General features: G+C 35.4%; 2 protein-coding genes across 2 annotated transcripts; both read left to right on the forward strand.

The window, feature by feature from the left end:
* Nucleotides 1-3: 3 nt before the first annotated feature.
* LOC112010420 (probable inactive ATP-dependent zinc metalloprotease FTSHI 2, chloroplastic) lies at nt 4-9,769 on the forward strand (the record flags this gene model as incomplete). The annotated part of the gene is given in 13 exon segments (XM_024042761.2): nt 4-253; nt 256-495; nt 498-671; nt 3,482-3,654; nt 4,288-4,389; nt 4,469-4,633; nt 4,786-4,926; nt 6,377-6,535; nt 7,557-7,642; nt 7,900-7,978; nt 8,479-8,601; nt 9,017-9,073; nt 9,155-9,769. Coding segments are annotated over 13 exon segments (1,968 nt in total), but the record flags the coding sequence as incomplete, so codon positions are not given.
* A 1,283-nt stretch (nt 9,770-11,052) lies between these two features.
* Nucleotides 11,053-12,670, forward strand: LOC112010402 (early nodulin-like protein 7). Its single transcript, XM_024042742.2, has 2 exons — nt 11,053-11,346; nt 12,097-12,670. The coding sequence occupies exons 1-2, from the start codon at nt 11,148-11,150 to the stop codon at nt 12,498-12,500; spliced, it is 603 nt and encodes a 200-aa protein (XP_023898510.1). The 5' UTR covers nt 11,053-11,147; the 3' UTR covers nt 12,501-12,670.
* The last annotated feature ends 225 nt before the right edge of the window (nt 12,671-12,895 follow it).

Raw genomic sequence — 12,895 nt, forward strand, 5'->3', positions numbered from 1 at the left:
AGGTCGAAGAGAGCGGCGGAGTTGAGGCAGATGAGGGAGGAGATGAAGAGGCAGAATAAGGAGGAAATGGAGGAGATGAGGAAGGAGAGGGAGATGATGGAGAAGGCGATTCGAGCGCAGAAGAAAGAGGAGGCGAGGAAGAGGAAGACGGAGGAGAGGAAGAGGAGACACGTCGCGTCGTTGCAAGAGGCGAGGAGGAATTACGAGGACATGGCGGATATGTGGGCGAGGTTGGCTCAGGATTCGAATGTGGCGACGGCTTAGGACTCGTCTTCTTCGTGATATTTTACCAGACGGTGGTGCTCAATTATAGGAAGCAGAAGAAGGATTATGAGGATAGGTTGAAGATTGAGAAGGCCGAGGCGGAGGAGAGGAAGAAAATGAGGGAATTGGAGAGGAAATGGAGGGGCTTGAGGCGAAGACGAGGAGGATGAGGAGAGTGGCAAGGGAGAGGTGAGCAGAATCCGTATTTGAAAATGGCAATGCAGTTTATGAAGTCGGGGCTCGGTTAGCGAGCGCATATAAGAGGCTGCCGCAGTATTTGGAGAGAGGTGTGGATGTGAAGTTCACGGATGTTGCGGGGCTTGGGAAGATTCGGCTCGAGCTTGAGGAGATTGTGAAGTTTTTCACTCACGGGGAAATGTATAGGAGAAGAGGAGTGAAGATACCAGGTTTGGTTTTGCATGAACTCTACTAAGCTTCTCTACTTGTTTACCATTTGTTCAATATTTTGTGTAAATGCTTGAATGGGAGAGCTTTATAGGATGTTACACACTATGTTTGGCATGCATAGCAGATGAATCACTGTTTTTTATCTCCTAGTGGTGAGGTTATCTATACAGATTAATATTTTCTTAGAATACTGAGATTGGAAGCATAGATACTTTATAAATTCAATTTGAAACCTTTAATTTTCACAAGAAAATTGCTTCGATGATTCCTTAAGGGTCATCTTGACAATGGGCTACTGTAAAGCAAAACTTAATATTTACTTGCTGTTGAGTGGAAGGAGAGATCTGGCCGTAGAATGAAGATTATAGTATTTAAGCCTATCATGCCTACTAGAAAATCTCCAATATTTTACCTTGAGAATGCTTGTTTAGAACCCCAATTACGGCTTATTATCAATTTTTAAACAAGTTAACAATTTAAGCCCAATATGTATATGGAAATAAACTAAATCAGTAAGCAACCCAACAATCTCACCATTGACAAATGATGTGATGACGGAGAGAAAACCCCAACTAGGTAAAAACTTTCCGGGTCTAGCCAGTAATGAATCCACTAGTGAAAATGGTTGCAGTACATATTACGTGGGATTTTAAACATTTTAAATGGGGGTAGAGTGTAGATAGGGATTGAACTTAAGACCTCCTGCTTTGAAACCATGTTAAATTACTAATTTTCCCAAAAAATTGAGTTATTAGGAAATGGTAGATTTAATCATTTAATCACATAATTCTAACACATATCAACTCACAAAACTAGCAAGCGACTTCGTCGAGTCCTTTTTTCTCACTAGTTCACTGGATTCTGCAAGTTGAGCTAACAACCGCAAGCCACCAGGTCTTCTTGGATTTGTGGGATTGCTCTATGATTTCCATCACCAATACTCAACCAAAGATCACTCAAAGGTAATATAGAGCGTTAATGTAATCTCCTTTTGAAGTTATGTGAATTTGGAGAGAGTGAAAAATAGAGGCTACAAGGTTTTTTTCTCTAAGGGAGTGGGTAGCTCTCTTCTTCATCTTAGAAATAGGGTGTGAAAAGTGAAAATGTAGGTTTTTTTTTTTTTTGTTTTTTTACAAAATAAAAATTCTACTCTAGTCTAATCCAAGTGTATATGTGTGTGAAACTTCTTCCTGGGACTTGAACCCGGCCCTTGCCCCCACATTCCACAAATACTTATACTTGTAGAGTGACCATCGCACTAAGAGTGTGTGTTGGTGAAAACGTAGGTTTTATAAGACGACAAAAGGGGTAAATGGGTAATTGTATAGGAACAACAGAGAAATAAAACCAACTGATTTCTCTATAGTGGAAAACTTTGTCTAAATATTTTCCACTTCAATTGTAATCTGCCTGACACCATAACTTTGCATGAGCGAAATTCCAGAACATGTAGACCAGCTCTTGAACTTCTTGTCTCCAGTGCAAATACAACTCAAAATGGATGTAATAGATGGCAATATGCGAATACAATTAAAATCGTCTGGTGGAATTTTTCCAATACAAAATGTCCTAACATAACTATATCCTTGTCTTGTGCTGAATTTGGTCTAAATAGCAACAAATAGTATTAATGTGATTTTTAATTTCATTTGCTGTTTGTGACAAATACTTTTGCCGCTGAGCTTCAAATCAGGCCAATTTGTTAGTCAATTATGCTGTATCATTTTCACATCCCCAACCTTTTCCTTTTCTCCTTCCCATCACCCTTGCAACTTCTCCAACTTGAGATTAGTTAGTTATTTAATTCCTGCTGGTGCAGAAATTTTTATTGTTTGTATATGACCGGAATATCTTGTAGGGCTTCTTCTCGTTTTTTGTCACAGAATTTTTTGCTTATACCTTCTTGGTAATTTGGGTGACCATTCAACTTCTCATCCATCTATGCATTCTTATATGGCTGTTTTAGTCATCTACTCACCATTGAGTTCCATCTTCCCAGTGCTCCTAATTCTAGTGAAGAGACATCTCATCCATCTTCCCTGTCAGATTATATATTAAGTACTGTATATGCATGCAGCTATAATAAATAATCAGGATCTAGTGCAGGCTTTTTAGTTCCTTGTATACACACCCTGTAAGCTGACAGGAGTTTTTTTGGAGGCTAGCTTGGCTGATAGTTTGTTGGGGTTATACTGAAGACCTGATTCTAGTTTTTGAAGGGATTGAGTGGCCATTGCTCAAATGAAGTTCACTTTCTCGTTAGCGTTTATACCTCCATTTTCTCTTCATTTATTTATTTATTTATTTTTTTTTTACCCCTTCTATGCCAATGTTACTTCTTGCTAGCTTTTAGGGTTCATGTCTTTGTATATGTCTGATGTACATGGATGGCGCCCTGTAGATTTTTTTAATATATATATATATATATATATTTAAATGCATAAAAAGAAAAATGAGTTTTTTCCTAGGTTCGGCAAATTCTTTACCTGCTTCTCTGTCTTATAGAACCTCAAATTTTCCTTTAACAAAAATTTTTCCTTTATTTTTTCTTCCTTTTTGAAAGGACCTTGGTGATTTAAGCCTCTACACAATTTCTAGAGATATCAAATCATGTTTTTTTCCTTGCTGTTTGGTCTGGCCATTCCCTGCTTTTAAAGATCTTTTAATTCTCTAGTAGTATGTTAATAAAATTTTTCATTACCTATCAAAAAAGAAAAAAAATCTCTAGTAGTATGTCTTTGATGTAAAGTATTTACCCTGGAGCATTTTGTTCATGGCTTATTTTATGTTGAATTGGTTTCTTAATCAGGTGGGATACTTCTTTGTGGTCCACCTGGTGTGGGGAAGACTTTACTGGCAAAAGCTGTGGCTGGTGAGGCAGGTGTCAACTTCTTCTCAATTTCAGCCTCTCAGTTTGTGGAAATATATGTTGGTGTTGGTGCATCTCGTGTCCGAGCACTATACCAAGAAGCAAGAGAAAATGTAGGTGTTCTCTTTAGTTATTCTGTTGAATCTTTTATTTATCTTGTGATTTTTTTTTTTTTTTTTTGTTCGGTTAGTTACACACACACCCAATGTTTCTTGAAACCATGACCTCACCCTCCACCTGGCACTTATAAGGGGAGGAGGTGCTAGTTGAGCTAGAGCTCATTCGCTTTTCTTTTGAATTGCCTTCTTTATAACTGGTTTGGTCATTGGCACTAGTTTCCAGTAATATTCTTGGTATCAAGTGCTGACATATTGCTTAAAGCTTCTTTTTCCTTTGCTATTTTCAAACAGATAGCTGTTATATTAATAAAATACCACTTCTTTCTCAATAATTATTTTTTTCTTAATTATGTTTGCATTTCTCATGACACTTGTCTGTTTTCTCGGTGCTCAATTTTCTTATCAGGGATGCATAAAGTATTACACATGGTTACCTTTGTTTTGTTTTGCATAGGCTCCATCTGTTGTCTTCATTGTATGCCACTTCTTTCTCAATAGTTTTTTTTTTTTTTTTTTCTTCTCAATTATGTTTTCCTTTCTCATGACACTTGTCTGTTTTCTCAGTGCTCAATGTTCTTATCAGATATGCATAATTTATAACACATATCTTTGTTTTGTTTTGCATAGGCTCCATCTGTTGTCTTCATTGATGAGCTGGATGCTGTTGGAAGGGAGCGTGGTTTGATTAAGGGTTCTGGTGGACAAGAACGTGATGCTACCCTTAATCAGGTTGGTCAAGGTGTATTTCATTTCAGTACTTATGTACTGTTTTTTTTGTGTGTGATTCTCAGTGCTGTGTATGCTCCAGCTCCTTGTCTGCTTGGATGGATTTGAAGGAAGAGGAGAAGTGATCACCATTGCTTCAACGAATAGACCAGATATTCTAGATCCAGCCCTTGTCAGACCTGGACGGTTTGATCGAAAGATATATATCCCTAAGCCTGGTCTTATAGGTCGCATAGAAATTTTGAAGGTAGTACTTCCTAATATTCATTTTTATAAACATATTAAATCCTGTATTTATGGAATTGTAAGACTGCCGTTTTGAAATTTCCTTTCAATATTCTTAGACTCATAATTACCGATTTTATATTTCTTTAGTTTGTTACCATTTCCTAATTATAGGTTCATGCTCGTAAAAAATCCATGGCTGAAGATGTGGACTACATGGCTGTTGCTAGTATGACTGATGGCATGGTTGGTGCAGAGCTAGCCAACATAGTTGAGGTTGCTGCTATAAATATGATGCGTGATGGAAGGACCGAGGTAGTACCACTTTTTCTAAACATTGAAGTTTATTTGTTTCAATAATAAATTTTATTTGGCATAGAATGCACTTGCACTAAAATGAATGTGAATTTATGGATGTAATCTTAAACTGTCCTAACTCCTAACTAGGTAAGAATTTGATAGCAATGCATGTAGAAAAGACACTCCTTCAGTAAATAGTGCCTTAGTAACCTGTATTAGAAAAATCAGCTGGATACTCTTTTAGAGAAATATCTTGCATTCAAATTTCTTATTCCTTTTAATTCAAAATTTCCATTCTATTTATGAGTTCACAACATTTCTTATACATATCATGATTCATGTTAATGATTTATTAATTTATTTTTCTGAATAAAAAAAAAAAAGGTATGGGGTTGGGGGGACCAATTGTGACCATAGAAGCCCCTACCTACTGAGGGACCAATAGAAAGAGAGACCTAGACAAACTCATGAGTTGGAAAGCACGGGTGCGCTGATTGGGTTGGCGCACCTGAGTCTGATATGCATGGACGTGCTGTGCAGCCGTGGACGCTGCTGCATGCATGTTCATGACGATTTTTTTTCTTTGTTTTCCGATTTGGTCCGAAACGGTTTGAAACAGGCCTCAAATTGGTCCGATATGGGCTGAAAATAAGTGTTTAAAAAAAAAAGTTTAAAAATTTTGTCAAAACACACCGTTTTGACATCCTAGTTTAAAGAAAAAACCCAAAACTCATCTCAAATTGGTATATGTTTAACATTATATGAAAAAATGTTATATGTTTACCATTATCTACTATTGCTCTTAAATTGGTATATGTTTAAAAAATATGCTTAGCAATATATAGAAAATAAAAATAAAAATAAAAATAAAAATATATTTAATAATTTGTTAATAAACGTATCCCACCACACTTGCATCCTACTTTTTCAAAAATTGCCAAGTTGCTGCACCACACCCAAACTTGAATTCGCACCCATGCTTCCTAGCTCATGAGTGGGGATTCACAGTCTCTACCTGAAACATGTTCAATCCTTACCTGCTCTTAGCCCACCAAGGTCTTAGTAGCATTAGGCAGTGGGCATCCTTGTGTGAACCAAACATCGCATCCTCAAGGGTTCAAACTCAAGACATTGACTCCAACCAAACCACATAAGAGTTAGAGTTAGTTACTCTTTGCTACTCAACAACTCACCCCTGGTGGAATTTGAACAAAGTTATTGTAAAGGGCAAACCTTTAAAATTTGAATGTGTTTCTTAAGAATTTTTTTAATACTTCTGACTTTCTTCTCATCCTTGTTTTTCTCTTTTAGAATTGGTTCATCATTGTATTTTGATAGCTGTTTGTAATTCTCCCTGAGTACACCCCTGGTGTACTTAGTTTTTTTATTTATTATTATTAATAAATATTTTCGTTACTTATCCCCAAAAAAAAAAAAAACTAAAGTGCTTATTGCATTTGTGCAGATTACCACTGATGACTTGTTGCAAGCTGCACAAATGGAAGAAAGAGGAATGCTAGATAGAAAGGAGAGAAGCCCTGAGACATGGAAGCAAGTAGCCATAAATGAAGCAGCCATGGCTGTTGTAGCTGTGAACTTTCCTGATCTTAGGAATATTGAGTTTGTATGGTCTTTAAACCCAAGCTTGTTCACTATTTTCTGGTGTATAATGTGTAGCAGCATTTATTTACATCTTTTTTGTTCATGTGGTCAGATGTGGGACTAGTTTTACTCATTTATTACCACTAATTATTTGTCATGACAGTTTTAGATTTTTATAAATACTTTTGTATCAGTTAATGTAAATTAGGTCATTATTGTGTAGTGACAAATTGACAATAATTTTAGTGCATATGAAAATCTTAACGAGTTGCCCTACACCATGTTTCTTGTCTTGAACTCAACAGCCACTAGAAAAGCAGTTGTGTATATATTTCACACATCCACACACATATATGTATATGCATAGACATATTGTGGTTTCGGTCACTAATCTAGTGTCTTGTTGGATGGCTTTGGTTGCAACACAAACCTAATATCCTAACTCTGCTCTCTATCATCTTCTTCTTTGTGTTTTTTCCCCCTAACATATTTTATAATAAAAACCAAAGTAGAGTGAGTTTGATGCCAAAAAAAAACCAAAAAAATAAAAACAAGAAGAGATTGACAGTAGAGAATTCATTTTTAAGCTTGTATATAGCTGGGGAAGAAGAATCTTAATAATTAGTAGAAAACTGATGTCGAAAGGATTGGGGCCGAGGTAGCAAGGAAAGCTGCATTGATTTGATTCAGATTATCATCATGGATGGAGCAGTGGCAAAGTTGTCTTACTCTGCCAAACCTAAGACTTTGGTAATAGGGTTACATAGGAGAGTTGATGGTTGTGTTTGAGTTAATTGTCTCTGTGAAGTAGAACCAAAAAATGATTTATTGTCTGTGGGAGCTAGCATCATATTTTGCATCTCAGTGGAAATCTCAATTGTCATTGGATTGATCAACTTAAAATTTTTAACCTGTCTACATCTTTGCTCTTGTTTCTGCAAATTTATTATCCATTATGTGGTTATTGCTCTTCCGTATGAAAGTTCCTGTTACTTGTGTAGCAATGACTGCAAGTTTATTAACAGTTTCTTGTGCTGGTGCAGGTCACAATTGCTCCTAGAGCTGGTAGGGAATTGGGCTATGTTCGAATGAAAATGGATCCTATAAAATTCAATGAAGGAATGCTTACGTATGTATTCCTCTATATCCCATAGTTTTTCTATTTTCCATCCTTTTGAAATTGTGCTGATGGAGTATCAAATATTTCAAAGCATTCATCGATAATATATTTCTGGGATCAGTTCAATATTGTACTGTCCGTCAATGAGTTTGTTGCCTAGTTTATTTATTTATTTTTTCACAGCCTTAGTTGCTTGTCAAAATTAGATTAGGAACCATGTTTTTCTCTTTTCATTATATTTGACTCTTATTTCCAACTGCATGCAGTAGACAATCCCTCCTGGACCACATCACTGTTCAACTTGCTCCACGTGCAGCCGATGAGATTTGGTATGGGGAAGGTCAGGTAAGAAAACCTTTAATTGTTTCTGACTTGCTCTAAAGTTGTTTTCTTTGAAGCGTGATATTTAGTTGTAAGTATTTATCTTGCTTCTGCCTTCTGATTGTGATGGCTGTGGAATCAAGAAAGTAATGGACTCGGCATGAAAACTATGGTAACCAGCATAATTAAAAAATAATTAATTTCTCAAGTTATATGGCTTCTGTCAGAATCTGAAAATACATCAATTGTAGGATGGGGTCATTTCATAGATTTTTATCCTTATTTGATTTATTTTGCAAATATTCTGGTTGAGCCCCATTGCATTATTGATATTCTCTTGCGTTCTAAAATTACAACTTGCATCCTGCAATGTATTGTGCAAAGAAAGATTCACTCTTTGGCTTGTTGTGGGACTTCATGTATTGCTTAAAGAGTTCTAGATGTTTGCAGATACATTTTCATTTTCATATTCTGGATTCTATGGTCCATGTTGATCTAGTCATTAACACTTCCAATTTCTCCAGTTGAGTACGATATGGGCAGAAACGGCAGACAATGCTAGGTCAGCAGCACGGACCTTTGTTCTTGGTGGTCTCTCTGAGAAAAATCATGGATTATCTGAATTCTGGGTGGCAGATCGGATTAACGTAATAGATTCTTTCTTCATTTTTCCAATTTCTACTTGTGGTTCTTAATTTTAGTTTGGCATCAATTATGGTTTCTCTGTGAATTCGAAATTCTTTTGGAGTTGATGAGCCTTCTATTTACTTTGTGAACTTCACTTTATATTTGTAAATATTCCCGTAGCTAACAAATCAAAGTGCAAGAAGAGAAAAGTGGAGAATTATTGCCCTTCAAAAACTTATTTATTTAATGTGAGGGGTTCTTTTTTGGAGATATAAAAGCCACATAGTTAAGATTAAAACCGTTTAAATAAAAATTGTAAGACAATCTTAGGTATCTAATACCTTTATTCAGGTAATGGAAAATGTGTTTACCTTATAGCAATAATGTGGTTATGACTGAATTCCTAATGCATTCTAATGCTCATTTTAAATTCAGGAAATTGATGTTGAGGCATTGCGGATTGTCAACGTGTGTTATGAACGTGCAAAAGAGGTATAAAATGCTTATTACCTAACACTTTTTTTTTGGGTATCCTTTTGTGAACAAAGTTATGATCCATTGTTTTCCATTCAGACTCTGAAGCAGAACCAAAAGCTTATGGATGCTGTGGTCGATGAACTTGTTCAAAAGAAAAGTTTAACCAAACAAGAATTCTCACACCTAGTTGAGTTGCATGGTTCCCTCAAGCCGATGCCACCTAGTATACTTGACATCCGGACTGCAAGACGAATGCAGTTCCAGGAAACGATGACGAAACAAAAAAATGAAGTAACTGAAGACAGCAAAGTATGAGCAAGGTGCCAAGAGAATATCTGTTAGGTCTTTGATCTCAAAGCAACATGCGAGTCAGATTGGTAGCTGTTGGATTGAAGAACAGTCATTAAAGCACTATCTGTCTGTTGGTTGTCTTGTGCATCCATTGATCATAAACAAAGTACTCAGGCATGCAAGGATTAAATCTGAGAGAATTTTGATACCACATTACCACACTAACGCCATAATCTTTTTTCTTTTCCAACCATTTGCAATGTACATTGTCTTCCCAGTTCTATATTTGAATCTTGTCCATCTGAATCTGTAGAACAGAAGGCTAGAGCTTCAGTGCAATCGTTTTGTAATTTTATATATTTTTTTCTTATCAGGAATCTCTTGTAATTGATTGATGTTGAGGAGAATCATTTACAATTATTATATATTCTTATGATACCAGCCCTAAGGACACTTCACCAATAGGATATTCTGGAAGAGTCCAGAATAGCGAAAATTATCTGTATCTTAACTCTTAAGAGACTATGACATTAGAATTTTTCCTAAGGATGAAATTAATATTTCCATAGTAGATTTTGATTAGAAATTCAACTTAAATTATGACCTGCTCTATCTGAATAAGAACTAGGAGAAAAATATTTATTTGGTTTTGAATTTGATTTATCCAGTAAGCTTGGCAGTGTACCGGTCTGCATTACAATAGTGTCTACCTCTATTAAAAAAAAAAGAGTGTATAGTCCCTACCTAGTGATCAAGAAGTACAATTCATCTTCAACTTCTTCGCTGAGTCAAGTAATGAAGTAACTTTTTTCACGTGTAATATCATTTTTTCCCCCCTGCAATGCTAAAGAAACATTTTTTTTTCCTTATCTTAAGTTATGGAACTGATAAATTATTATAATTATTGCAATATTTTTTAAATTGACCACCACAAATATCATTCGTATTTTGCATCAATTATTATATAACATCTCAACAAATCATATATGTATATTATGTATAATAAAAGTTGGGTTTTAGAAGCCATTATTGCATCAAATTTCTATTTTCTATTTGTGAGTTGTGACAAGTGATTAAACTCTCATTAATTATTAAATTGATTATAATATTTTAATTTAGCTAGAACTCTATTACTTAAGTTTTAAAATTAAAATTAAAAATTCTATTCTAACTAAAATTTAATTTATCTTATTATGATAGTTTAATTTATGTAACACTCTATTATTTAACTTTCAAAAAATTCAAAATTCTCCTAAAATTCTAATTCTAATACCAAAAATTTCAAGAAATTTAAAATAAAATTTTATATTTTATATATTTTTTCAGATAACAAAATTTTGTTTAAATTTGAAAAAGAAACTACCTCTAGATTTTCTAATATTAAAATTTTTACATTTTCTTAAAAAAAAAAAAAAAAATTGCATAAGATTTGATTTGATTCTCCATTTCACTCCTCTCGGAAGTGAAACTAGAATTCCGCCGCAATTTTTTGAATCCAACGGTAAATACGTCCCCGCCCGTTTCTCATTCGTAGGATCATATAACATTAACTGTCTCCAAAATCAAATAACCGCCACGTCCCACCACGTTTCTACTAAGCCCACGTATTTCTACGCCAGTCACGTTTCTTTCTTTCACTCTACTACTACCACTACTAGTTCTACATCACATGGTATATAAATTACTGCTTGAAACTGATCCATAAACTCTTTCTCATTACTACCATTGTTTAAAGTTCTAAACCTTTTCTAATAGTCTGTCTAAGAAAAAGACAAACCAAGAAGAACACACAAACATCATGGCATCAATCTCAACTCTCTTTTGCACTTGCATGATGATGATGATGGTCATGTTGGTCACTACCAATGTGCCAGTTGAAGCTGCGAAGGAGTTCAAAGTTGGTGGTGATATGGGTTGGGTACTACCTGATTCTAACAACCCTGCAACCTATAACCAATGGGCTTCAAGGAACAGATTTCACATTGGAGATTTTCTCTGTGAGTTTCTTACTATATTTTTAGTACTAGCTAGTCTTTTGAAAAATAAAAAAAGTTACATGCTGGAACTGAATGACTTATGTGGTTAATTTGGTTGAGAAAATTGTGTACAAAATTATGGTTATTCTACGCAGCTTTTCTTTCCTGGTTTTTGAGGTTAAGCAAGAAACAAGGCAGTTTGGTTTGAATGATTATATGCATGCTTGAAAGTGAAATTCTTTGTTGTCCTTTTACTTTGAAGTCAGATAGTGTAGAGGGAAATTATTCTTTGTTTTGGTTTATGCAAATCGTTTTAGATAATTTGAATCCAACGGCTTGGTTTTAGGGGATAAAATCTACGTTGAGAATATGGGACTTCTTAAGGTTGAATTATTTTGGTTGCAGCTGGTGATCATATGTACTTTTGAAAGAAATATAGAAGTTGCACTTCCTAACACAATTGGACAAGAACATTTTGCATATGTATCTCACAATATAGTGAATTTGGGTTGGTTATTAGTCATAAGAAAGTGTCCTTAACTGCGTTTAGAGCTTTTTGCTAAAGGATTATCGGCTTACTTGCTGAAAATTGGTTATATTTGTACCTTGAAAAAGTGTGAGCAAATTAAAAAAAAAAAAAAAAAATTATAAAAAAAGTCTCTTGCCAAACACACTTAAAGTCTCCTATATTTGGTGTTTTTCTCCTAAATTGTTTTGTTCCTCATTTGGTGTTTTCATCCCCCTATTATATTACTTCTTTTATTTGTACAGCTTTTGGGTACCAGAATGATTCAGTTCTTGTGGTGGACAAATGGGACTACTACCATTGCAACACAACTGAGCCTATCACTTCCTTCAGCAATGGAAAGAGTGTCATCCAGCTTGATAGGTCTGGGCCTTTCTACTTCATTAGTGGGGACACTGATCACTGCAAGCATGGCCAGCGGTTACTTGTTGAAGTGATGTCTATGCACATGCACCATATCCCTCCATCTCCTCCATCAATTGCCTTTCCCCCTGGTTCAGACACCAGGACTGCCCCTGCGTCTTCAGCAATCAGCACCGCTCCTGCTCCATCACCAAGTTCAGGAATTCAAGTTTCAGCCAAACTTGGTTCAGTCTATATGGCTCTTATTGCTGCCATCTCTGTTATTTTTCTATGGTTTGAACCATAGACTATTTTTATGTTATTATTTGTGCTGGTTTTCTTTTTGAGTCAGATTCCGGCTGTTGGGATCTATTGTGTCTACCCATTGATATGACTTATTTATCATTTATTAAACATTGTTTGTTTCTTTATGTTGGGAGTTGAAAATCATGTTTTAATACTTTAAACGTTGCAATTCAGTCAGTACTTCAGTTAAATTGGTAGTTTTTCTTATGAGCATGTTTCACAGTTTTCACTTGCTTAATTAGCAAAGGTTCAAGTGAAAGGCCAGTGGTAATAGTATTCTCTTTGTGGTGTCCCAAGTTTATGGTTTGAACCCCACCATCCCACCTCCCCCACTACCCGTCTCAAAAAAAAAAAAAAAAAAAAAAAAAAACCCCAAAAAGAAAAATTCCTGCAAAA

This window comes from Quercus suber, unplaced genomic scaffold (assembly GCF_002906115.3).
Source record: "Quercus suber isolate HL8 unplaced genomic scaffold, Cork oak 2.0 scaffold_1273, whole genome shotgun sequence".
Taxonomy (NCBI): domain Eukaryota; kingdom Viridiplantae; phylum Streptophyta; class Magnoliopsida; order Fagales; family Fagaceae; genus Quercus; species Quercus suber.

Coding starts and splice junctions, on each gene's coding strand:
- LOC112010402 (XM_024042742.2), top strand. CDS start 11,148: ATGGCATCAATCTCAACTCTCTTTTGCACTTGCATGATGATGATGATG. Junction 11,347..12,096: donor TCACATTGGAGATTTTCTCT/GTGAGTTTCTTA, acceptor TTATTTGTACAG/CTTTTGGGTACCAGAATGAT.